Source organism: Schistocerca americana, chromosome X (genome assembly GCF_021461395.2).
Source record: "Schistocerca americana isolate TAMUIC-IGC-003095 chromosome X, iqSchAmer2.1, whole genome shotgun sequence".
NCBI classification, from domain to species: Eukaryota; Metazoa; Arthropoda; class Insecta; order Orthoptera; family Acrididae; genus Schistocerca; species Schistocerca americana.
The window spans coordinates 746491057-746516396 of record NC_060130.1 but is presented as its reverse complement, the minus strand read 5'-3'; the positions used below and the strand labels follow the sequence as shown (position 1 = coordinate 746516396).

At 39.5% G+C, this 25340-nt stretch overlaps 1 protein-coding gene across 3 annotated transcripts in view; it reads right to left on the bottom strand.

Moving 5' to 3' along the window:
* Positions 1 to 221: 221 nt before the first annotated feature.
* The window catches only part of LOC124554684 (multivesicular body subunit 12A), a 51325-nt gene continuing 26206 nt past the window's right edge, over positions 222 to 25340 (bottom strand). For 2 of the 3 annotated variants that reach the window (XM_047128300.1, XM_047128302.1), the window contains exons 6-9: positions 24426 to 24670; positions 16427 to 16488; positions 12746 to 12790; positions 224 to 2156 (exon numbers count right to left, since the gene is read on the bottom strand). In XM_047128300.1, the coding sequence (XP_046984256.1) occupies positions 2121 to 2156; positions 12746 to 12790; positions 16427 to 16488; positions 24426 to 24670 (388 nt within the window). In that variant the 3' untranslated portion in view covers positions 224 to 2120. Of the gene's footprint in view, positions 2157 to 12745; positions 12791 to 16426; positions 16489 to 24425; positions 24671 to 25340 lie in introns of all 3 variants that reach the window. The other variant, XM_047128301.1, reaches the window with a different exon arrangement.

Here is a 25340-nt window from a genome sequence, read left to right as displayed (position 1 = left end):
CAAGAAAAGAGAAATTGAGAATAACATTATGGAAAAGGTCTTCCAAGATCAATTGTTTTTACTGTTCCCGTTTTCTTAGAGTTTGCCTCTATGGAAAATAGTTATAGAAGCAGTTACATCCTATAATGCTACATTAAAAACTGAATATTTTTCAACATTTTTCAAGTACAGAAATATATACAACAATTTTAATACACTGCAAGGGAGGGGGGGGGGGGGGGGGGCGGAAAGAAAAATAAATAAAATGTGGAACGATGCTGATATACATGTAAGAGAAACAATAGGCAGCTTCTCAAATTTGTGAGAGGCATTAGTGATATAATGAGAAGTATCAAGAGTATCACACAGCATACTCTTAGATAAAAAAGTGAGTGAGGTCCTATACATAATACATGGCTCTACACAGTTAGTGGAAGTAATGAGCAAATGATGACTGCCCTGTGCACCTATCCCTCACTTCCCACATGCACAAATATACAAATAAATAACTCCCACCCTTCCTTCCTTACACACACACACACACACACACACACACACACACACAGACAGAGAGAGAGAGAGAGAGAGAGAGAGAGAGAGAGAGAGAGAGAGAGAGAGAGTACTTTACACTTAAGAGTTAGTCTTCTCTTTTCAAACGAATCATACCTCATATGAAGTTTATTACAGATGAATGGGGGAGGGTTAAAATATAACAATACACTTAGAGCAAAGTGTAAATGGTGGGACAGCATACCAGGGGTATTAAGAGCTGGCATAGAGTTTCTGACTTAACTAAATAAATATCACAATAAAAACTTAATTAAATAAACAAAATGATGTAACAATTTCATTTCAAGTGCTGATTGCTCTACTTCCTGTTTTTTTTCCATTTCCTTGGGCCTAGTATTACAATACAGCTTATTAAGACAGTTCAACTGAAAAGTCATTAAATAAGCTTTCATGTGCAACAGCATGCATAAACTGTGATCAGGCACTACGAATGCAGCCTCAGTTTTCCTACTTTGGTGACATCTGGCATTTGTTGGTCACAACATGGGATACAAGCAGCATACATTACAATATCATCATTTACTATAAAAGAGAAACTTCTTCCTGCTCTGCACCACATTGTGATATGTATTCAAAATAGTTGTAGCATCATAATAAACTCAAAACTGTAATATTATTTGTGCTGCACGGGAAGCTGTAGAACCCATCACCCACATAAACAAATGTGACGAAAAAACAGCACATACAAACAGCTGATACAACAGCATTTTATGTATGCCTAAAAATTCATATGATCTTCAGTAACCAATAAACATACTTAAACATCAAAATTAATTCAAACAATGTCACATAAAGTCTTGATTCACAGTCTCCCCAGAACATGATGGAAGAATCACTACTAAGGCACGAACAGACAGAAAACACCACCACAAGCTTCCCGTGAGTCACAACTATCAAACCATTATAGATAGTACTAGGAAGACATACACATATATTACTTCATTCCACAATACAATCACATGCTCAGTAGGTAGACATTAAATGACATGATATACCATACATTTCATAATTTGTCATCCATTTGTCAAAATACAAAATTATTGTTTTTATGTTTTATTCTACCTCTCTTTAACAACTCCAATGAAGCAACTATAAATATTCAACACTTCCATTATATTTTATAAAACATGTTTCACTATTCAATCTAAAATATACCTGAGGCATCATTACTTTTATAGCACATGTAGAGCTCAGCTACATAAACTGAACATTATTCTTAAATCACCTCTGAAAAAAATACATTTTTCGCTGTTATCTTTATAATCAAAACCAAAAATCAGTAATGCAACAATCTTACTTGGATTATTTAAATGCAATTACAATACACAATTATAATGCCCTATACCAATATACAATAAGTTCAGTCAATCTTCTCACAAGTGAAATCCAAAGTGCACAGCAGGGAGTACCTATAAAAGTCCCATTAGCACACTTTAAAATAGACCAGTCTTAGGATCAACTTAGTGTCATACGATATTTGTTCTTTGTGGCTCCACAGCATTTGATAGATATGTAAGGAACAGATACATCATATACATACTGACCACTTCAAAACTAAGTTCTTCATGCAGTTATGTTTGCCTCTCAATTCTGAAGTCATAATCAAACTGAAACAATGAACATTTGAATTAGTAAAACAAAACAAGAAGATAGAAATGGTATTTTTTACAACTTTTTAATAATTAAAATATATCAAACCAAATGATAACTACACAAATCTCTTAAAATCTCCACTCAATAAAGCTGTGTCTAATGAGTGAGCATTAAAGTTTTTCTAAACAAGAGTGCATTTAACAAATGTCAGAGATGTATAACAAGTATAGCTGAAAGTGAAATATACTGCATATATAACATTTTGTGCACTGGTTGTAAAATATTTACATCCAATACTTAAAATCTGTATAGATCCCTTATGATATAACTTCAATACTTTGTTCATTTATGCATGTAGCTGTTACATTCTGTATCTCAAATTCCTATTTTTATTGCTTATTTCCATTTTCCTTCACTACATTATTGCGAGAATACAGCTTTGTCACAACAGGTTAAGTCTGAAAAAACAAAATCCAACCACACAGCATGGGTACCCTACTGAAATTATTTGTTGAGAATATATGTTTAAGTATAAGTGATTTTTGGATAAACATTTTTTATCCATTTCTAGTCAATTGAACCTTGCATACACTAGAATGTGAAGCACCATTCTTTGCTGCATCAGTGAATTGTCTACCTTTTGCACCATTCTTAAGACTTCCAGCATGACTCCATCAATAGCATTATGACTTTTACTCACAATATGATACACCCTTTAATGAATGCTATCCTCAAACAAAGACAGCAAACATGCGGTACACTGTCCAATTTGTCGTGCTAAGTGGCCTCCTTGCTGCCTGCTTTGACAGACTGGGAAGTTATTACTGAGCTGGATATTTTGGATATTTTGGAGAGTGTGCACCTGATAGCAAATGGAGAAATCAACAGTAGATAATGATCCCTATAGCAGTGCTCTGCATCTCATTCAGAATGGAGTAATTCTCTAAATACAATTCGCTTAGTACATATCTTGAAGTGAGGTATAAAGTAGGAAACGTGTGACATATAATATGTGGAAGTGGAATGGAAGGGGTGGAGATAAAAAAGAGGATGAGGGAGACTGTGGATAGGAGAATGTGAGTGTAGATTGAGTGACATGAGGAGCATGATAACAGGAGCGAAGTTGGGTAAGGGGCATGAGGTCGGGATAAATACAAGATCAAAGATGTGTTTGAAGAGCAATTTACATCTACATAATTTTGAGAAGCTGTTATTTGGGGCATTGGTTACGAAGCAGCCACTGAAAATGTGCATGTTGTGTTCAGCAGAGTGTTCTGCACTATGAGGTCACCACTGCTCTTTATCACAGTTTGGCAGTGGCCCTTCATTCAGCTGGAAGTTGGTTGGTGGTCATGCCCACATAAAAGGCTGTACAAAAGTTACAGCAAAGCTGACATATGATATGAGTGTCTTCACAGGTTCCCTGCCTCTGAAAGTGTAGGAAATGCCAGTGATGAGTCTGTAATAAAATGTGATAGGAGGCTGTATAGGATAGTTCTTCTGTCCCTACACTTGGTATATGAACCATGTGGCAAGAATTTTGGAGTAGGTGTAGCATAAGGACAGATCAAAATATTTTGTAGGTTAGTTGGGTGGGTGCAGCAGCAAAGCAGCACTCCCTTATTACCCAGTATCTTCTCAGACAGAACTTGACTGCTCAGAGTATCTGTAGTATCCCTTTTACTGTGTTCTATTTTCTCTCTAAATCCAATCTCCAATCATTCTCTTCATCATGTGCCATATGTAACTCCCCCCCCCCCCCCCCCCGCCAGACTTTACCACAGAGAGCTTACTGATGCGATGTTTCTATTCAGTTCTGTTGCTGCCGCCTGTCTCTCTCAGAAGCCTTCAGCTAGTGCCCCCCCTCCCCCAAAAAAATTCCTCTGGGTCAGAGAGAGAGAGAGAGAGAGAGAGAGAGAGAGAGAGAGAGAGAGCCTATCACCACTCAGCTCCTGAATGATACAGTGATGGTTACCCTCATCCCTTCCATTATTTGTGATATTTAGGCTGTGCTACTATTTAGTAATAGTAAACAACCATTCATCAGAACAAATTACACAAGTCCTTAAACTAACATAGTCTGTGAAATTTACAGTGAAAATACTTAAATGATCTATGAAACACTAAATAAACTCGATAACTAATTTTGTGTAGTAAATATATCATCCAACCTCAAGTCTGGTTAGAAACACTACACTTTTCTTTTTTCTTTAATATGCCAGTGTGCCACTGAAGATGAGTTTTGAAGAAGTCCAGAAACCTCACAGCCACCTAGTTGTTTCCAGTGGATTAAAGAGAAGAAGTAACTTGGTAGAACACTTTGGGAGTAACTGTTCTGTGTGTATTGTTTTGGTGTAGAGTAATTTTTATCATGGATAATGGACACAGAGGCAAAAGCAGACACACGGGGTGTCACCAGTGAAGAAGTGGTGCACTCATTAGCAGACCAGGTGGCTCAATTGAGAGCAGATAATATGGGTACATTTAATGAACTAGCAGGAAAGAATCACAAGGTATAAGTGTTGAAGTTGCAAACTCCAGGAGTGGATCTCACTGTGTCGAATCTTGCTTCTCCTTTCTCTGGTAGAGCATCTGAGGGTGTGTTGGCATTTATAGACGATCTTAAGTCATCAGCTGACATAGGGGATCGGTCAAATTAACGGCTTTTGCAGGTTACAAGGCTACACATGTCAGGAGTAGCAAAAGTATTCATCAGGTGCACAGAAGCATTGCGAAACGCAGAAGCTTTTGACCAATTGAGATGGGTGTTGGGACAACGATCCAGGAAGCACAATAGTGCAAGGTTTTTTCATGAACAATTAGGGACGGTATCTAGGAGACATAATGAAGCAACAGAAGACTTTGCAGATAGAATTGGGAAAATGAACATTAACGTGTACTGAGACGAAGCAAGCTGGGATAATTTTAATTCCCCTCTTGTTTTGCCATCTGCCTCCTTAAATTCATTTTTTAACTAATTACCATTAACCTACGTGAGTATAATCTGAATTTTCATAAAAGAGAAAGATTGGCCCTCAGTTTTAAAAAATATAACACCAGATATAATTTTGTGTTTAGTTTTATGTATGTAATTGATTGTCTAATTTATTTCGACTATTCCTAGTTAGTCTCTTTTGTTATATGGTGAAATCGGTGATTGTTTCGTAACTTAAATTGTATTGTTGACATATAAACAAATATAAATTCTGCAGTAATTATAAAAGTTTGGAAGACAAAATGCCAGTAATCTCTAAGTATCTATTTGGCTATATTCGAAAACATGTTAGCAAAACCAGCCCTTCATTAATTCCAAAGTAATTAACAGTTTTGTCGAAGTGTTGTCGTACTTACATTTGTTAATTTCATGATTTAAACAAATAATTCGGCTTGGCTCTTGCAGTAGAAGAAACTGTTAAAAAGGACCAATTTTTCGATGTATACAGTTAATCGAATAAGTTAAGTTTTAATTGTAATTTCTGTAAATTCAACTTCAAACAATGTGTAGTTTCAGTACCTATTATTGTAATGATATACAAGGGCCTGATTTTTGGTCACGAGACAGTCAGTCCACGGCCAAGTTTCAGATGAGTAACCTGTACTAGTTACAACAATAACAATGCTTCAACTTAACAGTGCTGTAAGTGTTAAACAATTAGGCCATGTGTAAAAACAATGACAGCGTCTGCTCCATACATACCTGATTATTCTTCAAGAACTGAATTATGTGGTTATGTTTTTACTGCTTGTAGATGTTCAACAGTAAACTATTGTAGCAGTATGTGGAGGTTCACCTGCAAACTATTAATGAGGCTTATGGAAAGTTCAAACAACAGCGCACTGGCCATACATACACTCCTGGAAATGGAAAAAAGAACACATTGACACCGGTGTGTCAGACCCACCATACTTGCTCCGGACACTGCGAGAGGGCTGTACAAGCAATGATCACACACACGGCACAGCGGACACACCAGGAACCGCGGTGTTGGCCGTCGAATGGCGCTAGCTGCGCAGCATTTGTGCACCGCCGCCGTCAGTGTCAGCCAGTTTGCTGTGGCATACGGAGCTCCATCGCAGTCTTTAACACTGGTAGCATGCCGCGACAGCGTGGACGTGAACCGTATGTGCAGTTGACGGACTTTGAGCGAGGGAGTATAGTGGGCATGCGGGAGGCCGGGTGGACGTACCGCCGAATTGCTCAACACGTGGGGCGTGAGGTCTCCACAGTACATCGATGTTGTCGCCAGTGGTCGGCGGAAGGTGCACGTGCCCGTCGACCTGGGACCGGACCGCAGCGACGCACGGATGCACGCCAAGACCGTAGGATCCTACGCAGTGCCGTAGGGGACCGCACCGCCACTTCCCAGCAAATTAGGGACACTGTTGCTCCTGGGGTATCGGCGAGGACCATTCGCAACCGTCTCCATGAAGCTGGGCTACGGTCCCGCACACCGTTAGGCCGTCTTCCGCTCACGCCCCAACATCGTGCAGCCCGCCTCCAGTGGTGTCGCGACATGCGTGAATGGAGGGACGAATGGAGACGTGTCGTCCTCAGCGATGAGAGTCGCTTCTGCCTTGGTGCCAATGATGGTCGTATGCGTGTTTGGCGCCTTGCAGGTGAGCGCCACAATCAGGACTGCATACGACCGAGGCACACAGGGCCAACACCCGGCATCATGGTGTGGGAGTGATCTCCTACACTGGCCGTACACCACTGGTGATCGTCGAGGGGACACTGAATAGTGCACGGTACATCCAAACCGTCATCGAACCCATCGTTCTACCATTCCTAGACCGGCAAGGGAACTTGCTGTTCCAACAGGACAATGCACGTCCGCATGTATCCCGTGCCACCCAACGTGCTCTAGAAGGTGTAAGTCAACTACCCTGGCCAGCAAGATCTCCGGATCTGTCCCCCATTGAGCATGTTTGGGACTGGATGAAGCGTCGTCTCACGCGGTCTGCACGTTCAGCACAAACGCTGGTCCAACTGAGGCGCCAGGTGGAAATGACATGGCAAGCCGTTCCACAGGACTACATCCAGCATCTCTACGATCGTCTCCATGGGAGAATAGCAGCCCGCATTGCTGCGAAAGGTGGATATACACTGTACTAGTGCCGACATTGTGCATGCTCTGTTGCCTGTGTCTATGTGCCTGTGGTTCTGTCAGTGTGATCATGTGATGTATCTGACCCCAGGAATGTGTCAATAAAGTTTCCCCTTCCTGGGACAATGAATTCACGGTGTTCTTATTTCAATTTCCAGGAGTGTATATAACTGTGTATTATTGGAGGATTGTGCAAAGTGAAAGTAAAAGTCAGTGAAATGTAACTGTGCATCTGATTGCTACATTATTTACAGTAGTCAGTGTCAAAATTACAAACCCCATTTTTCAGCCAGGGTAGCAACGCAGTACGTTGACACCGAGGACAACAAATGATGAAATAAACAAAGCAGGTGGAACTGCTACAGTATGACCTATCATTAAATGAGAAGGTAAATAAAGTGGTGCTGCAAGGGGCTAATCAATGAGAGCTTAATACATTTTTAAGGGGTTTGACAGCAGAAATGTCTAGGAGAGTGTGCACAGGGGCACCTAAGGATCTTTTAGGTTAGCTTTGGAATACAAAGAAACTGATAGCTTGACAAAGGTAAGAGTGGAAACAGGTATTTACATCATGTCGTTTAATTGCAGTCAAACAGGACATGTCCAAAGACAATGTTACCATTTATGGAACCCACCGCACAACTCGAGTAATGGGAGTCACCAACAATTTGGTGAAGATGGCAGTAGAGGTGATTTTGGTCATGGCAATATTATAGGGATAATGAGAAAGGTAGTCCAGGGAATAGGAAGGGTCTGTTAAACTTAGAAGGGAGCCCCAGGGCTGCCGACAGGAGTTGCTGGTAGGAATAACTTCAGTCAGAACAAATGCAGAGGCGAAATGTGCCATAATGGAAGAGAGTATGAAGTACTGTTGGACACAGGAGCATGTGTGTCAGCAGCCTCGAGAGAATTGGTTGGTGGGAGGCAGTGGAACCCACCACAATAGGATTTACATCGGGTAGGGGATAACGATATACAACCAGAGGGGACAGTAATCGTGAATTTTTTGGTTGGAAGTGGTGTCTCATGTGGACAAGGGGTACAGCATTATCCTAAAGATAGATTTTCTGCATCAACATCATGCCATAAGCGACCTTCGATAACGTATAGGGGAAATGAGTGGGAAGACATTCTAACTATGGGAAACTATTGTCAACATTAATCTGATGATGATGACATTTGGTCTGTGGGATGCTCAACTGCGTGGTTATCAGCACCCATACAAATTCCCAGTCTTTTCACTGTCCAACCTTGTCACTTTCCCAAATGACAATGAAATGATGAGGACAACACAAACACTCAGTCACTCAGTGGAGAAAATCAGCGATCCAGCTGGGAACTGAACCCAGGACCCCATGATCCAAAGGCAGCAACGCTATACCACGAGCTACAGACAATGTTAATCTGCTTCGACAAGTGTCTAGTATACAAGACATTCCAGTTAAATGGCAATCAATAGCACTGAGGCTTGACTCTCATGATTGTGTGTCAAAAGGCACCTGAAAATCGCTATGCATGAATGTGGAACTGAACTTGTGATGTGTGTAATAGAGCAATTGGAGGGTAGTGAAGTATTAGATGCAACATGTTGTTTGGTGAAATGTGGTATTGTATCCATACATGAAAGGGATGGAGGGAAAGTGGCACCCATTGATGTGGATAATTTTGGTGCCAAAAATGTAAAGTTGTTGAAGTGAATGTTACTGGTTACAATAGAGATTCGAGATGAGGAAGATTTCCACAGAGGAGGTGCGAGCTATAAGGGGACACAGGACGCTATTAGGACTGTGTTTCAGGAGAAGTTGAAGCATCTTAAAGGAGCAGAAAAAACACAGTTGGAGGACCCATTACTAGAATTCCAGGATCTTCAGGAACGAAACATAGAAATGTGGATGGACTATGCAGAAAGACAGCTGTAGTACAAGTACTGGGTCATGATCTTGAGGAATTGTGAGCAGCACAGAACACCAATGACGAATATAGGCAGTATAAAAAACACCAGCAATTTGATATGCATGATGGATTATTATGCATAGAGACAAACTTTGGACCACGCATGGTGGTGCCAGTCAAGTTAAAATTGGAAGCATTACACGGGGTACATGATCACATTTCGTCTGGCCACAGTGGATACAGGATGATGAATAGAAAGGTGGCACTGAACTACTGGTGGAAAGGAAGGAAGGATGATGTGGATCAATAGGTCAAAAATTGTGTGGATTGTGCAGAGAAGGCCAATTTGAGTCAGAGCCAGGTACTGTTACGAAGACTGCCAGAAACAACAAAACCTTTTAGTTTCAGTGAGGTGGATGTGTTAGGCCTATTCAACCAAACACCAGCAGGTAATCGCTTTGTGCTGAGCATAATACATCATTTTTCTCATTATGTCCAAATGGTGCCAATGCCGGAGCAACAGGCAATCACAGTCGCACAGGCGTTAGTTAATAGCTGGATATTTAAGTTTGGAGTGCCACAGACGGTAATAATGGATCAGAAGATTAACTTCATGTCAGACCTGACAAAGAAATTGTGTCAGCTGCTAAGAGTGAAGAAGTTTAAGACTAGCCCCCTACACCCACATGCTAATGGTTGGACAGAAAGAATTCATAGAAAAATCAGGAAAATATTTAGTTACTATTTGGATTCAAATCATTCAAACTGGGATACATACCTAGCTTTTGTTGTAAACACATAACTAAAGTACATACTAGCACTGGGCTATCACCATTTGAGGTAGTGTATGGCGAAAAGATGTCGTCACCTTTCAATGGGCTTCACCAGAAGAGTGGTAGAAATGGAGAAGTCTGCAGTTTTTGCAAGATGAGTAAAGGAGGTATGGAACAGGGTACAAAGAGCAAATACAAAGGTTTTGGAGAAACAGGAAGAGGCAGCGAGGCGTGTAGGACTGCAGTATAATGTGGGCCAATGGGCGACGTCGTTGACTCCATATATGCCAAAGGAAAAGACAAGGAAATTCTTAACATGGTACCAGGGCCCATACCAAGTAGTCGAAACTATGTCACTGATGAATATGAAGCTGCAGTTGCCAACAAGAATGATGGTTTGTGCATTTCTGACATCTGCAACCATTCAAGGGTGCACGAGAGGCAATTCCACAAGAATTGCTAATAAAGGCAATCAAGAATATTAAGAGGAAACAGCAAAATGATGATCAATGAGAGAGAAGTCCAGATGCCTCAGACTCATCAATACATTAATCTCAAGAGAGGAATTATGTTTATTGATTTTGTGAAGATAATTTATAAGTGAAGTGTACGACATAATGTTAGTAGTGGTGGTGGTGGTGGTGGTGGTGGTGGTGGTAGTAGTAGTAGTAGGGGTAGACCTATTTATTTATTTGTGGTAGTATTATCAGTAGAACAACAAGATTATCATTGTTCGGAGATGGCAAACTTCTTGGGAGAGGGGAGGTGATATGGATCCCTGTTGCCAGGTGAAGAAGAAGAAGAAGAAGAAGAAGAAGAAGGCTAGATTTGGCAGTACTGTACCTCTTTGCCACAAGTGGAGTTATGGGACTGTAAGTGAAACACCTCGATGGAGGAGTGTTGTTTTCCAGACAGCCAGGTGTGGTTTTTTATGGCCATAAATGGTCTTTTAAGTTTAGTATTTAATGTGCGGGAGTTATGGCATGAAATCAGTATGTTGGAAGAAGTATTTTCAGGGTTGCAAGAATTGGCAATTAGTAGTGGGAAGCAGAGAGAAGACTTAATGAAATGCAGAACTTGCTCGGGGCATATGCACGACTAAAGAAGCAGATGGAAGAGGTTATTGAAGTAGTTACGCATGAGCTTAGCAGAATAAAAAGGTGATGGATAGACGCTGGGGCTAGAATATTGAAGACAATCTTTAGGACAGCAGACGCAAGCAAATTAAATGAAACGGTACAAGACACAACGGGGTTAGCAGAAGTGAATAAGGTGAGTGTAGAGTGGCATTCCATGCAAAGTTTTTCTCCCATTTTTTCCTTAACTAGTTGCAGGATGCACATGTCCCTTCTCATTGTAACCCTATGAGCTGAGCCTGTGGTGACCACCCCATTCTGACATTCCTAGAGCTCACCCGCATTCATCACCACGTATTGATCCCTGTCCTGTGCCAGTTTTAACATCCCATCTTCCCTTAACTGCATAAATTTCCCAACTGCCACTAACTTCACCTGATAAGTGTGCACTGTGTAACACCTAAATACTGAGTTTTCCCCAGCTACTGGTATTTTTAATGATACATACAATAGCACAGTATCTGCTACACCCACTGCTGCACTACGGTAGTAAAATGGTAAGTTTTGACTACCCGGTATCACTACTAGATGTAATTCCGATAGCACCTCTCCTTGCAGCTCCCTCAACCCCTTCAGAAATTGATCAACATAGTGCCAACATCCACTTTCCAGGGCTCGCTCTGTAGTAGCACCTCTGTAGGGGGTGGTGCATGTGTGGGGAACCAGTATAAACGTTGTGGACACTTTAACAATATAGCTTTCTTATATCTTCAGTTCTACATGAGGCAGGCATGCCTCTCCTCATGAGCTCTGGATGGTGCAGCTGGCGTCGGCTTATAGGACAGTGCCCAGTGACGCTGCATCAGGACTCCAACCTGGCAGCAAAGGCAAGGCCATGGCCAGTTGCAATAGTGGCACTTCCTGACAGACCGACACGCCGAGTCCCTCCGTGGGCCTCAGTATCAGTGATAGCGGGCACGAACAGCAGACAGGCGGGGTTGTGGCACCTTGTCCCACAAAGGACCCGGTGCGGCAGCAGATGCAGCCTGGTCTCAAACTGGAGGCTGCAGTTGGTGCTGCCCAGTCATTCTGCGGTCTGGCGGTGCTCTCGCATCATTGTGCGACTACTCAGCAATGACCAAGTCCCTGAATCCAATGACATCCTGCCCTCAAATTCAGCCTCATTTATACTCCGTTACTGCCCATTTGTTTCTCTAAAACCTGGTGTCTAGTCACGTTGCCCGTACCAAAGAGACTCACTCGAGTGTGGTGGCGACACGCTTACCACATTGTTCTTTATTGCGCGGGGCAGTTTACTGCTGCGCTCAGCTATCCTTTCTTCACAACTCAATTGTGCATCTGTTATTCTGCCCTACATGTCGACACAGCACAGCTGATAGCCAGCACTGTTACCACAATACTACGCGGTCGCCTCCATGCTATTTCAGTTACTTACACTAAAGACTTAATACTTTTACCTAACATACTGAGTATTGCCATGACAATTAAATATACAGTTGTGTGGCTGGTTGTCCTGTCTGTCATTTCACTACATCCCATTAGCTTTCAGTGTGTTGTCAAAATTCTAATTTCTGATATAATGTCCATGTTCCTTGATTTTTAATAACTTTTCTTAGTAATTTTGAGTAGTTTTTGTAGTGTGCAAATACAGCAAGATCTCTACTTGTTCTCGCCAACAAGTACATTTCCATAGTGTAAATACACATTTGTAGCAAATCAAGAAGACACTTACCTCCTGATCCAGCTGATATCTGGTCTTCGCTTTGATGCTAGGAATCTGAAATGTAATTACAATATCAGAAGTTAATATCATAAAATTGTTCCATAAACAATTTACTGCGAAAAGTATAATTTTCTTGGGAAACTTTTTATCTTATATACATAACTGCTGCAATATAGTTGTACTCCTGAACACATAAGATGATAAATGGGAAAAATAATAATAATTTGTCACCTAGAGGTTAATTTGAAAAGTGTTTTATTTGGTACATTCTCTACAGATGTTACGCCTTACATCATTTTCTTCCTCTTACACTATGAATTACTACATCCAGCCAAATTACACAATATACAGTTTCACATGTATTCCGTACCACTATGTGAATTGGCATTGCAGAAGCACAAAAAGCTGTTCCACATATGAAACTAAAAAAAGCTCAGTATGTTATTGTAAATAATTTAGGACAGAAAGAGATTGGTTGGCACAAGGAACATTCGCGTGCAACAGTCTTCCACAATCCCTAAGAATGGACTGTTGTCACAACTCTTAAGACATGCCTGAATTTCACATATCTGAAGTGCCACATAGCATGGGCGAGGGTACGGTTTCATGTCACATCAATAAATCGCCACCTTCACCTTTCCAGGCAATGAATCACCCTCAAAGGCCAAGATGAAGGCCTTGGTAGCAATTCTATTGTCCTTTGGCCCCCTATGGACACAATGGACCAGCTCATCTTCAGACTGCATGAGGTCACATTGGAAAATTATGTCTTGAATCACATTTAGGCTATTATGGGGACTGACAGTCACTGAAAATTTACCAGCTTGTTGCAAGCAAGCAACATTTGACGGGGCAGGGGATGCTGTTTTAATCAAAACTAACCAACTCTTTATTTTGGAGATGGCTTCAACTTCCTCAAACTTATCCTCCATAATATCTACAAAGAATAAAGGCTTTGTGGCCAAAAAAGAATCCTGATCTGTCCTTGTGCAAAACAGGTATTGGGGGAAGCATTTCTCTGCTTATCACTTAGCCCTACACTCCTCTCATGGCACAGTCAGGAAGGAAACATGTTGGGGTCTTATTTCTCCGCATTGTACAAGCTCTTTCCTTCTGTAGAGGCCATTTGGTTCATATGACCACCAGCAGAAGATAGCTTCACCCACTTCATTTGCAAGTCATCCACCATGATGGATGGGGACTCTCCCCATGGGCACCACCCATCCTCAGCAATTGCTACCTGGACAGTAATCCACTGCTCAGAGTCCCTGTGCCCCAGTCACAAGCGGCACATGCTCCTTGGCATACAAGAGGAGGTTTCAGCTCAGGCACCAACAGTGCGACCACCATGCTGGTACTTGATGAAACCCCCCCCCCCCCCACACACACACACACAAAAGACAACAGTATGGCTACTGTACTGGGTGTTTGTTGTCCTACCTTATTGGAAAGGAAGAGTGCTTAGATAGAAATGCACAAAGGTGGAACAAACACCACACTGGGAGACCTTTTTTGAACAAACCCCACTTCCGAAAATTTGGAAAAGTGGTGGTAGGTCAAACCCAACAATGGGTGCCATGTATTTATTATTGCAAAGGTGTAGATAGTGCCAAAAGTAAAATGGAAAAATGTTCTAAATCATGTACCAGGTCCAAGAGGGGTCTGCACCAGGAAGATCATCCGATGGGAAGGCTGAGGGGGGAAAGGGATGGTGAAAGCATAGGCTTACAGCAGAGAAACAGAAGTAGTGCAGCAAAGGCTGGGGTGTCCTGTGGTAGGCAAGCATGTACTCCGAGAAAAGTTGTGAGACCTCTGGGGGGAGAGGAGACCACTCACCGAATAGCAGAAGCATTGAGTCGTTAACAGGCACACACAAAATGGAATGAAATCTTGCTAGCTTTCAGAATAAATCCTTTGTCAAATTAGTGTGTACACACACACACACACACACACACACACACACACACACACACACACACACAGAGCTTTCTTTTTCTTTTGTGTGTGCACATGTCAATGACTCAACACTTCTGCTATTTGGTGAGTGGTCTCCTTTACTCCTACATTATTTACATTCTACCAGTGTTTTATTAACTATGATCATACAAACATCACAATTAAATTATATGAATCCAAATATGCGGCAATTTTACCTCAAAGAATTTCAGCAGTGAGTGAGGGGAAAAGTAATTACATTCACATTTTTATGTTAATACTGCTGATTATCATCTCTTGGAACCACCTCCCCCCCCCCCCATCCTCTCTCTCTCTCTCTCTCTCTCTCTCTCTCTCTCTCTCTTTCACTTAACCTCTGAAACAAAACCAGAAAACTTCTTTGAAGTTATGTTTCAAAATAAACCCAATTACTGGAAGCCGTATGGTTTTATACTTAAATTCAAAATATGCTTATAAGTGTTCTGTCCAGCCTGAAAATAAGAACATTTAAGGACTTCATCTTCTAAGTGCCCAATTCATTACACATGCTATCGGCCATTAAGTATAACAATGCAAGAAAGTCCAAGAAAATGCTAACTGGATGGTTTCACTTGTTTAACATCCCAAATCAAATCACTGTGTTCCACGTATTTACTATATAATGTACCAACAAGATTATTTAAACTCACTTGATGTGAATCCAGGATGTTTCCATTTTCAGCAAGTTTATATGGCTGACACATAACATCCCAAATGCAGAAGTCTTACAGAATAACAAAATAATAAGAGCATCTGCATTGGCAAACATCTTCTAGAGCATGTATTGTTTAGCATTTAACTCATATGACCTTTTTTTTCTTTTTTCTTTTTGCAACAGCCATGTGTTGATTGACTGCCATCGTGTGTTTGTTTAACAATGAACATGTGAGACTCAATTCAGTCTTTTCTCACATAATGCTTATGAAATCATTAAACTACTGATGATTATGTTGCAAATGAGGACACCACATTTTCCATCTCCTAAAAATACTTTTATTATGTCTGTGCTATAAATGAATTCCAAATTTATACAGAATACTGTTAAAACACACAGATGGATGGTAATCCTCTTGCTAGAGTGAAGTCGTGAATTATCATCAAGACTGCAGACAATATGAATTTAATTTTAGGTATAAGAAATTTATGTTTGCATTAATATTATTTGGATAGTAAACAAATACCATTGAGCCTAAACCTTTCTAACAAGTTTTTAATGACTCACATTCATATAATTGTACTATCATACAGTCAACGTGACACACACACACACACACACACACACACACACACACACACACACACACACACCTACCCCCCCCCCCCTTCTCTCTCTCTCTCTCTCTCTCTCTCACTCCCCCCCCCCCCCCCATTTCCCCTTACATTATTATAAATTAGAACATGAGATGCATTACTTTTAAGACTGAACTGACACTGTTTACCACTGGGCTGTCTTCATACTCTTATTAATGATATGTACTGTGCCACATACAACTATTACAATTTATTGCATTTAATGATCTAAATACATCCTACAGAGTAACTAGAGTACTGTAATATCACATTTGTTCTGTGATGGAATTTATCCTGGGGAGGAGAATTTTGATTACAGTATTAACCAGTAAGTGTAGAAACTTCCATAAAAGTAAAACCTGTTCTGATAAATGTCTTAAATTATGGTGGCAAACCAGTATTTTCAAAAACTTTAACTAAACTTACCGACTGTATAAATGAAATGTTGTTAAATCCTGGATTCAGTACAAAAGGCACACCTTCCAAACCTAGAACAAAGTACATACAGCAATTATTTGTGAGAGAATAACAACATTATGTCTCTTCCTCCCTCCCCTCAATTCACCTGTCAACATCCTACTTAAAATACCACCAAGTCTGGTTTGAAAGACGACTCAAGAACTAGTTGCAAAAGATTGTGTAAGAAATTATGTAAATTCTTCTCAAGGCTGCAGGTGAGTTGCAGGATTAAGAACATACTGCTGAAGCATAGTCAGTCTATGATAGGCCATAGCTAAATCACTTCCTGACAAAGTGAGACCTAAAAGATAATCAACAGCATATGGCCAGCTTATGATGAGCTACTACTTGTCCTCTACTCCTGAGAATTACATGTAAGCTCACAATGTGTAGTGTTCAGCTAAAATGCAGACTGAATGCACGTCACATAAATGATTTCCTATCAAAAGACTCAGTGCTGAATGTAACAATGACCAATGACAATGAATTCACAACGATGACACAGATGTATTTAAACAAGGTTCCTTAAATTATCACACTCATAATGTACAAAACTGTTTGGACACAGTATCTCTTCTTGTTATCAAGGTTTTAATCATCATGTTCACTTTTATGTAACACTTATAAAAATTTAAAAGATATTTTTGGAAAACATTCACTCTTGGATTCATCTTACTCAAATGAGAAGAAAGAAACATTGTCATGCCCAAGCACAAATTATAGCTTTCAATGTTGTTACAATTTTTACAGCATTTAATCTGTATGGGTATTCTTTGACTACATTTTATGAAAATAAATAAATCTGCTTTCAGTGACTCACATTTTACTTATCAATTACAATGTATTTTGAACTCTGGGCAATGTCATCAGGTTCATGTGGCGTGATTTACATATTTGTTCTGTGAAAGAGCAAGTTTGTTATCTCACAATACTCTGTTACAGGAAACTAAGAGAAGAAATGTGACTAAATTATTAGCAACTATCTCATATGTAAAAATAAACTTCACAGGATACTGTTTTCGGCAACATTTAGTATATATGACAGCATGGGCCATACGAATAAAATGGAGAATGTACTTTATTCTCAGAATTTTGGAGAACATTCTCAGGTTCACATGAATAAAGCAAGTCTGAGAATATATTTCACCTGAGAATGTTCTTGGCTTGAGTAAAAGGGCAGGGGAAGTTGCTCAATGCGAAGAACATTCTCCGATTTTGTATGAATACAATGACAGAAGCTTCTCATAAACAGAGAATATTCTCTATTTTCTCAAGTGAACTCTATAGCATACGTCTAAGTTCTGTTGAGGTTAAGTTTTACTAAGTCTTTTTAGTAAAAATGGCAGAATTTATATTGCTCAGATGGTGAAAAAAAGATATACATGACCTGAAGAAATACTCAAAAGAGAAAGTGTAGAAGTTTATACGAGTTTAACAACATGAACATTTGGCAGGCGAACTTCCTCCCTGACAATCATAAAAGGAGAGGGGGCAACCTTTCAAACAAAGTGAAAATGAAAACGTTTTGTGCTATTTAGAGCACCCAAGTTTTCAGGCTGCTGTACACGAGTTAGATACATGCTAGACAACTGTGTCACTGACAATTTCAGATGTTCATTATGTTATCTCACTGCATAAATCTTGTGTATTTTGTTATAAAACAATCAAAAAGCCAGGATGAAATAAAGGTAATATTATGAAAAAGATATATTGGTACTCATCACATGGAGGAAATGTTGAGTCACAGACAGGGAGAAAAATGTGTGGGTGCAAGTTGTGCTTGCAAGAATGTGTGCACGTTTTTTACTCTAGAAAGAGGTCTTCTGGCCAAAAGAAAATGTATAGCAATCTTTTCGTTGTGCCTCTCTGTGACCAAGTCTCCTCTATATGGTGCATAGCAATCTACCCTTTTCAAAATATTGTTGTTATATTTTGTTATGTAAGAAATATGTAGGCAGACCAGAAAAATTAATAACTAGTTTATTACAAACCTCACAACCTTTCTTCTCCTAATGAAACTACACAGACAACGGTTTAAGTACTTGACTTGTAAGCAGACCATTATGCATCATATTTAACCAAAGTATCGCATGTTAGAAAACTCTGACAGAGTTCTGGTTTGGAGTAGGTGAAAATGTGATGCGCGAGGGTGGTTTGATAAGTATGGTGAAAAAGAAAGGGAAAAAAAAAAGTTTGTTTCGTAAACAACTCACCTTACTTCTCAACATAGTCTCCTTTATGGGACAGACACTTGGTCCAGTGACCCTCCAGCTCTTTCATCCCATCGGAAAAGTAAGTTCTGATGAACCCTGCAAAACACCCACTGACTGCAACTATCACTTACTCATTTGATGAAAATTTCTTCCCAGCAAGCCAACTTTCAAGTTAGGGAACAGGAAGAAGTCACTTGGGGCAAAGTCTGGTGAACAGGGCAGATATAGAACCAATCCAAAGCCCGCAGATATAGAACCAATCCAAAGCCCAATTCATATACTTTCACTATTGTTATCACTGATATGTGAGATGGTGGATTATCCAAGTGAACGAATGCATTATTGCGTGCAACCTTGGTCTTTTCTCAGCCAATGCACATTTCAAACAATTCAACAATGAAGCACAATAGGGTCCAGTTATTGTTCTGCCTTCAAGTAATCTATGAGGATTATTCTTTGGGAATCCCAAAAAATAGGGGCCATCACCTTACCAGCTGACAAAATGGCATTTACCTTCTTCACGACACTTTCACAAGCCTTTGTCCATTGTTTTGACTACTGTCTTCACTATGGTGTGTAATTATCAATAATCACAAATTGGCGCAAAAAGTCTCGTGGGCTGCAATTAAACATTGCCAGACACTGTGCTGAAATGTCGTGCCATGTGCACTTTTCATAGACTGTGAGCAATCACGGCACCCACCTCAGACACATCATCTTCATAGCAAATTCTCCATGCACGATATTACGCACTCTCTCAGTTAAATACCTACAGTCTCAGTAATCTCACAATTTTTTGTTAAGCATTCTTGGATTAACATATCATGGATTTGGCAATGGTTTCCTTAATGGTGACCTCAACTGGACAGCCGGAGAATACTTTGTCTTCAGTGCTTATCCAATGCTGGTGCAGAGTCGGCGAGAACTTCATCCAATTCTGTTTTGATTTGTGGGGCTGTCCAACCCTTCAAATGAAAATCTTTACTAACAGCATGAACCTTGGTTTCTCCATTTTCAATTGCAGTCAACACACTGACCAATTCTGATGGCTATCAGTAATGAACTGTACACTGTACATTGCTGAAATTCTTTATAAAAGCCTTGGAACAACCTAGCTTATCAACCATGAAGGCATGACAAATATGTCTCACTCTTTCACAGAAAGTTACCAGACTTATCAAAACACTCTCATCATCTGAAGACTTCTTTCACATAAGGTGTTCACATAACTTCAATAACAGAAAGTTTCCCGTATGTTGAAAATTCAGTAAAATCATCAGAAAATGCATTTCTGTAATCTGTGAATAATCATCTCAATTATTTGTCACTACACACAAAAGCACAATCAAAATGTGCAACTCTTCCGAAAAACATTGATGTCAGTTCTTTATTTGTACACTGAATAGTTTGCCTGTTTGAGCAACTGAGTTAAATATATGATTACGCATGTGTTCTGTGCTGAATGTGGCAGATGACACACACTGAGAACCTTCTCAAGGAGGAGGGGAGGCAGTGAAAAGGAACTCCCCTGTCAGGGAATATGCTTCAAATTTTTTATCCATACAAAATTGAGAACTTTCTCAGAGAAGGTTCTCTTGCTCTGAGGATCTTCTCTGGAGAATGTTCTCTTTCCCATTCATAGGACATCATGTATGCTCCATTACTTATGCACAGTCCACACATATTATATGAAGAAGAAAAAAAAAACCCACAGAGTATGCACACTAAAGATAATACAACATCTAAGATATAATGCATACAGTCACTAACATGTACATTCAGGATTTACAATGAAAACACTGATGTACTTTCTGAAACCTCAAAAGAACTGACCGCGGAAACTAAAATTATTTCCGATAAATTGCTGAAATAATAAAGGCTATGGCAGTGCTTGTGCTCTCTTGAGTTCTCTTTATCAGCAAATTTTTTTAGTCTCAATGTTTCCAGATGCTCTAGAAAGTTCCAGTAACCCCATTTTTTTCTGTCCTGTAGTACAATGAGATTATCCAATCCACTATGTCTCATTATGTGCTTGTTGTGTCTGTGGTTGGATACTGTGGATTTCTCACAATGCTTGAGCCTACACATTCAAGGCATTGTATCTAAAGTGTCACCCAATATTCTCTACTTGACCACTGTAACTCATTTGTAGGTTAGACCGTACTGTTACAGGTGTGGTGGAAACTGGGCAATCACCTAGTTTGTTGTTTGTGGTAAAAGATAATGTACCATTTGTTTTTCTTGATAGGCACATAGTAGAGTGTGTGAAAATGCCTCTTACAGTTTCTGTATTGACAGTAGCTATTTACAGCTTGAAGATCAATAATGTATTACAGATTCACACTGTAATGTATCCAATGGGCAGAAGTTTTACACAGGTGTTCAACACACATCTGACTAGGACTGACTTGCATCTGAATGTTCAACGTACTCCAGAGTTTCAGTAAACATATGATGGAGTGCATTTGAAAATAACATTACATATTTTTAAACTCATCATGCTCTTAGAACACGGCAAGTAAAGTTACTGCTGGAAAGAATGGTAATGGTGGTGGTGGTGGTGGTGGTGGTGGTGGTGGTGGTGGTGGTGATAAGTTCCTATGGCACCAAACTGCTCAGGTCATCAGTCCCAAGGCTTACAAACCTTAATCTAACTTATGCTGAGAACAACACACACAGCCATGCCCAAGGGAGGACTCGAACCTCCGATGGGGGCAGCCACGCGAGCCATGGCAAGGCACCTCAGATCACGCAGCTACCCTGCGCAGCTGGAAAGAATATTCTGCATATTCAAGCAAAGTTACTAGTACGCTTGCAGTAACAAGCTTCATCCCTTATTCAGGAACAGTATACTAAAGAGACTACAATAGCACAAAAATTTAATTTGAGCCACTATCTTAATGCAAAACATACCCATTACAAGAGGATTTCACTATCAATAGCTCAATAAAACTAACTTACGTTGAACACTTATATAACTGAAATTTTAATTAACACTATATTTGAGCTAAATTGTGATATTTCACTGTGGTGTAATTAATGCAAACAAAGTGTTGAAAAACACTTACGGCTTCAGGAAATCATACTGCAACAGAGTGTTCATCACACAAAACTATGTTGTAAATGATACCTGGATATAAATGCAGAAAAAAGAATACTAAGATGATGATGATGATGATGATAATGTAGAAGAAGAAGAAGAATTGACAAAAATACTGTAAAATTCTATTATAAAGACCAATTCACACTAGATGTCAATGGAATGGAATGGACCATCAGGCAGTGTCATCACGCAGTGTCACAGTCAAATGGTGAAGGGTTCACACTAGACGAAGATGTCAATTTGCTCAGCCCAGTACTGAACGGTGGAAGTAAGGTTACGAGACCCCAACCATGGTAAAAGAAGTCTAAGTGTAGTATCGGAATTAAGGGAGTAACAATTATGAAGTTTATTAATGGCCAAAGCAAACTTCATAATGGATGTTCTTCATTAATTGTGCATGGTAAATTGCTAAGAAGTTAAACAACTTTTCAAAACAACATTTATTTGCTAGTGAAAATATATACATACAAACACATTAAACAATATGTATATGGGAATACGTACGGCCTGTATCTTATCCATTATTTTTTCCCCTTATGTAGCAAATAGTGTCATAAACAACAGTATTTTTCCTCCTTCAATAGAGCTGACTTGTTCATTTATTAAAACATAATTTAATGAAAATTGCTTCATCAATTTATGTTATTTACACACAGTGTAGGTATCAACTCTGTTCAGTTATTGTAAAATATAAATCATTTCCCACCTCTCTTATGGCAGAACACTCAAAGGAAGAAATATCCAAGTTATTAATGAACATTTGCAATTTGTCATGAAAACAAAGCAAAATTCCCACATGAGTGAAGTCAGCAAAACTAAGTAACTTCCAATGTGAGCAGATGATGACACTGTTTCCCCCACCACCATAAATGTCAAAACTTGCTTTCTGACAACCTCGATGATGATGCCCCATTCTGTTCCATGCCACTGATGGCCTGTGTGAAACTGCCATTTGAAATTCATTGCTGAATGTTTTAACATGACATTCCATTCTGTTCTGTGAAGTGTGAATCAGTCTTAATAGTGTCAGGCCTTGACTAATCCAGATAATGCCTTTCATGGACAGTGCCGTTAATATGTCAAGAAATTTCATATTAGTTCACAGTCCATGGCAGAATGTTGCTGAATTTTTCAGGTTATAATGCCTTACTCCAAAACATAACTTATTACTGTTGGCCTGAAGAACACACAATTCAAAACCTATATGGACCACACTACGAATTAACAAAATTTGAACTTCTTTGTGAAAACTATAAACAGTATAAAAACAACAGCTGAAATCAAGTAAGTATCATTTATATGCTATGCAATATACATGGATGGCTAAAGATTTGTGTGTGAAACTGACGTAGCATACTAGTATATGTGAAACATTTGAATGAGATTCACTCTTGTCTTCTCGCAAAGCGTTTGAGTGACATCAGGTGCTACATACTGCTTGTGCCTTGAAGTGAGTCTCCCTACATAACAAAGAATAAAACATTACAACACTACGAAAAAGACAGGAACTAATCTCATTGAAACATTGCAATTTTATGGTGACCTCGGTTAGAAATTTGTATTAGTTCAACTTCCCACAAAAACGTCATCATATCGTAGTAACATTTTTCATTAAGAATGAGGGTGTACTTCATAAAAAGCAGCAAAGCATGAATGGTAACAACATGGACAAAGTCTGATGAAAAATAGACTACATGAAGGCATGCACATGCCACCATAATCATGTCCTTGTATTAAAATAATTACCCCGCTCATTTAAATTGCAAGTGAAATAATGTTTGATGAGAAACTATTGTGGCTGAACTTGCAGAATAATACCTCCTAGACTAATCTGTGTTTGATTAAACAATATTTACCCCTCTCAGTCCGAGAGTTTTCTACCACTAATTATAAAAGAATAATTTTACTCAACATGGGTTTATATTTTTTTCTTTGGCAGATATTCTTATTCTACAATGGAAAGGTCACAGTAGTTTGGTGTAGGTCTGAGAGATAAGGGTCAAGTGGTTCTATCCTAAGAACACTTTCCACACAACATAACTGTCCATAATCAATCGCTGGTCCAACACACAGTTTTAACTTTTTTATAAATAATCTTCTACAAATATTATTTATTCACAAGGGAAATTAAACTTTAATTTTCCTTCCGTTTCAGGGTTCTGGACCTCAATTGGTAAAAACGGAACCCTTATAGGATCGAATCACTTTGTTGTCCATATGTCTGTCTGTCTGTCATGAACCATTTTCTCAGGAACAGGAAGAGGTGTAAAGGTGAAATTTATGTCATGCCCAATTGCCTATGGCCCCTTGGTGGTGTAAAAAGTGTACGTTTCTAAGTCAATACAATCAAAAAATATGACCATTTATGTCACAGATTTTGATATTTGCAAACTCACTTATGAAAACCTATAGATGAACTACATATACACATAATTAAGTTTGTACGGAAACCTGAGAGTGCAGGTCCTAATCGCACTTGCCTCCTCTCCCCCCTTCTTTTGAACAACATAGTTCATTTCCAGAGCATGAAATTACTATGTGTGCATGCCAAAAGGTAATTAATCTACTGAAATCAATTACCCAACCATTAATTGAAAATTTAGTCACATAACACTACTACGAAGAATTACTTTAAAATATAATTACTAACCTTGGTATGCAGAAAGAGTTGCATAATTGGTACCTGCCGAATTAGTACCACCTGGAGGTTTAGGAGCTGGTCTGGAAGGCCTTAGATTTATCAGTCTCTCATATTCATGAGGAGAATCCTCTCCAGAAGCTGGCTTAGGTGCAACTGGATATGGTACATTATTTGTCAGTGGCTTTTGAGGCAGTAATGGGTATCCTGCCGAGTGCGAGTTCAAATCTGCTTGCACGACATGTCCGGCATTTAAACTGAAAGAATAAAACATTTTCATGCATCATGTTTAAGAGTTTAGTACAAATTATTCACAACAAATATGTGATCAATACTGTATACTAAAATAATTTTACATCTGACAACAGTCAAAGGATGTAGACACTGTTCTTTCAGATAACTGTTTTCTGCAATGGGAGAAACACTAGTGTAGCTTTCTTTGTTTACAGCTGAATGTTGTCCGCCCCCGGTAGCTGAGTGGTCAGCGTGACAGACTGTCAATCCAAAGGGCCCGGGTTCGATTCCCGGCTGGGTCGGAGATTTTCTCTGCTCAGGGACTGGATGTTGTGTTGTCCTAATCATCATCATTTAATCCCCATCGACGCGCAGGTTGCCGAAGTGGCGTCAAATCGAAAGACCTGCACCAGGCCAACGGTCTACCCGACGGGAGGCCCTAGCCACACGACATTTCATTTCATTTCAGCTGAATGTTTTGTGAGGCCTGTAACTGACTGTTTTGCATCAGTCACAATATCATTCAATCCACAACGTGAGTGGTAGATTTAATAACAGTGTGATCCACAAAACTGCCAATAGAGTATAATATTTTATTTTGTGGAGGAAGGTTATTTATTTATCTACAGTGCCAATAAAAATAATTTATGAAAGCATATTAATACAATCAAAACGATCAAGGTATGGTAATGT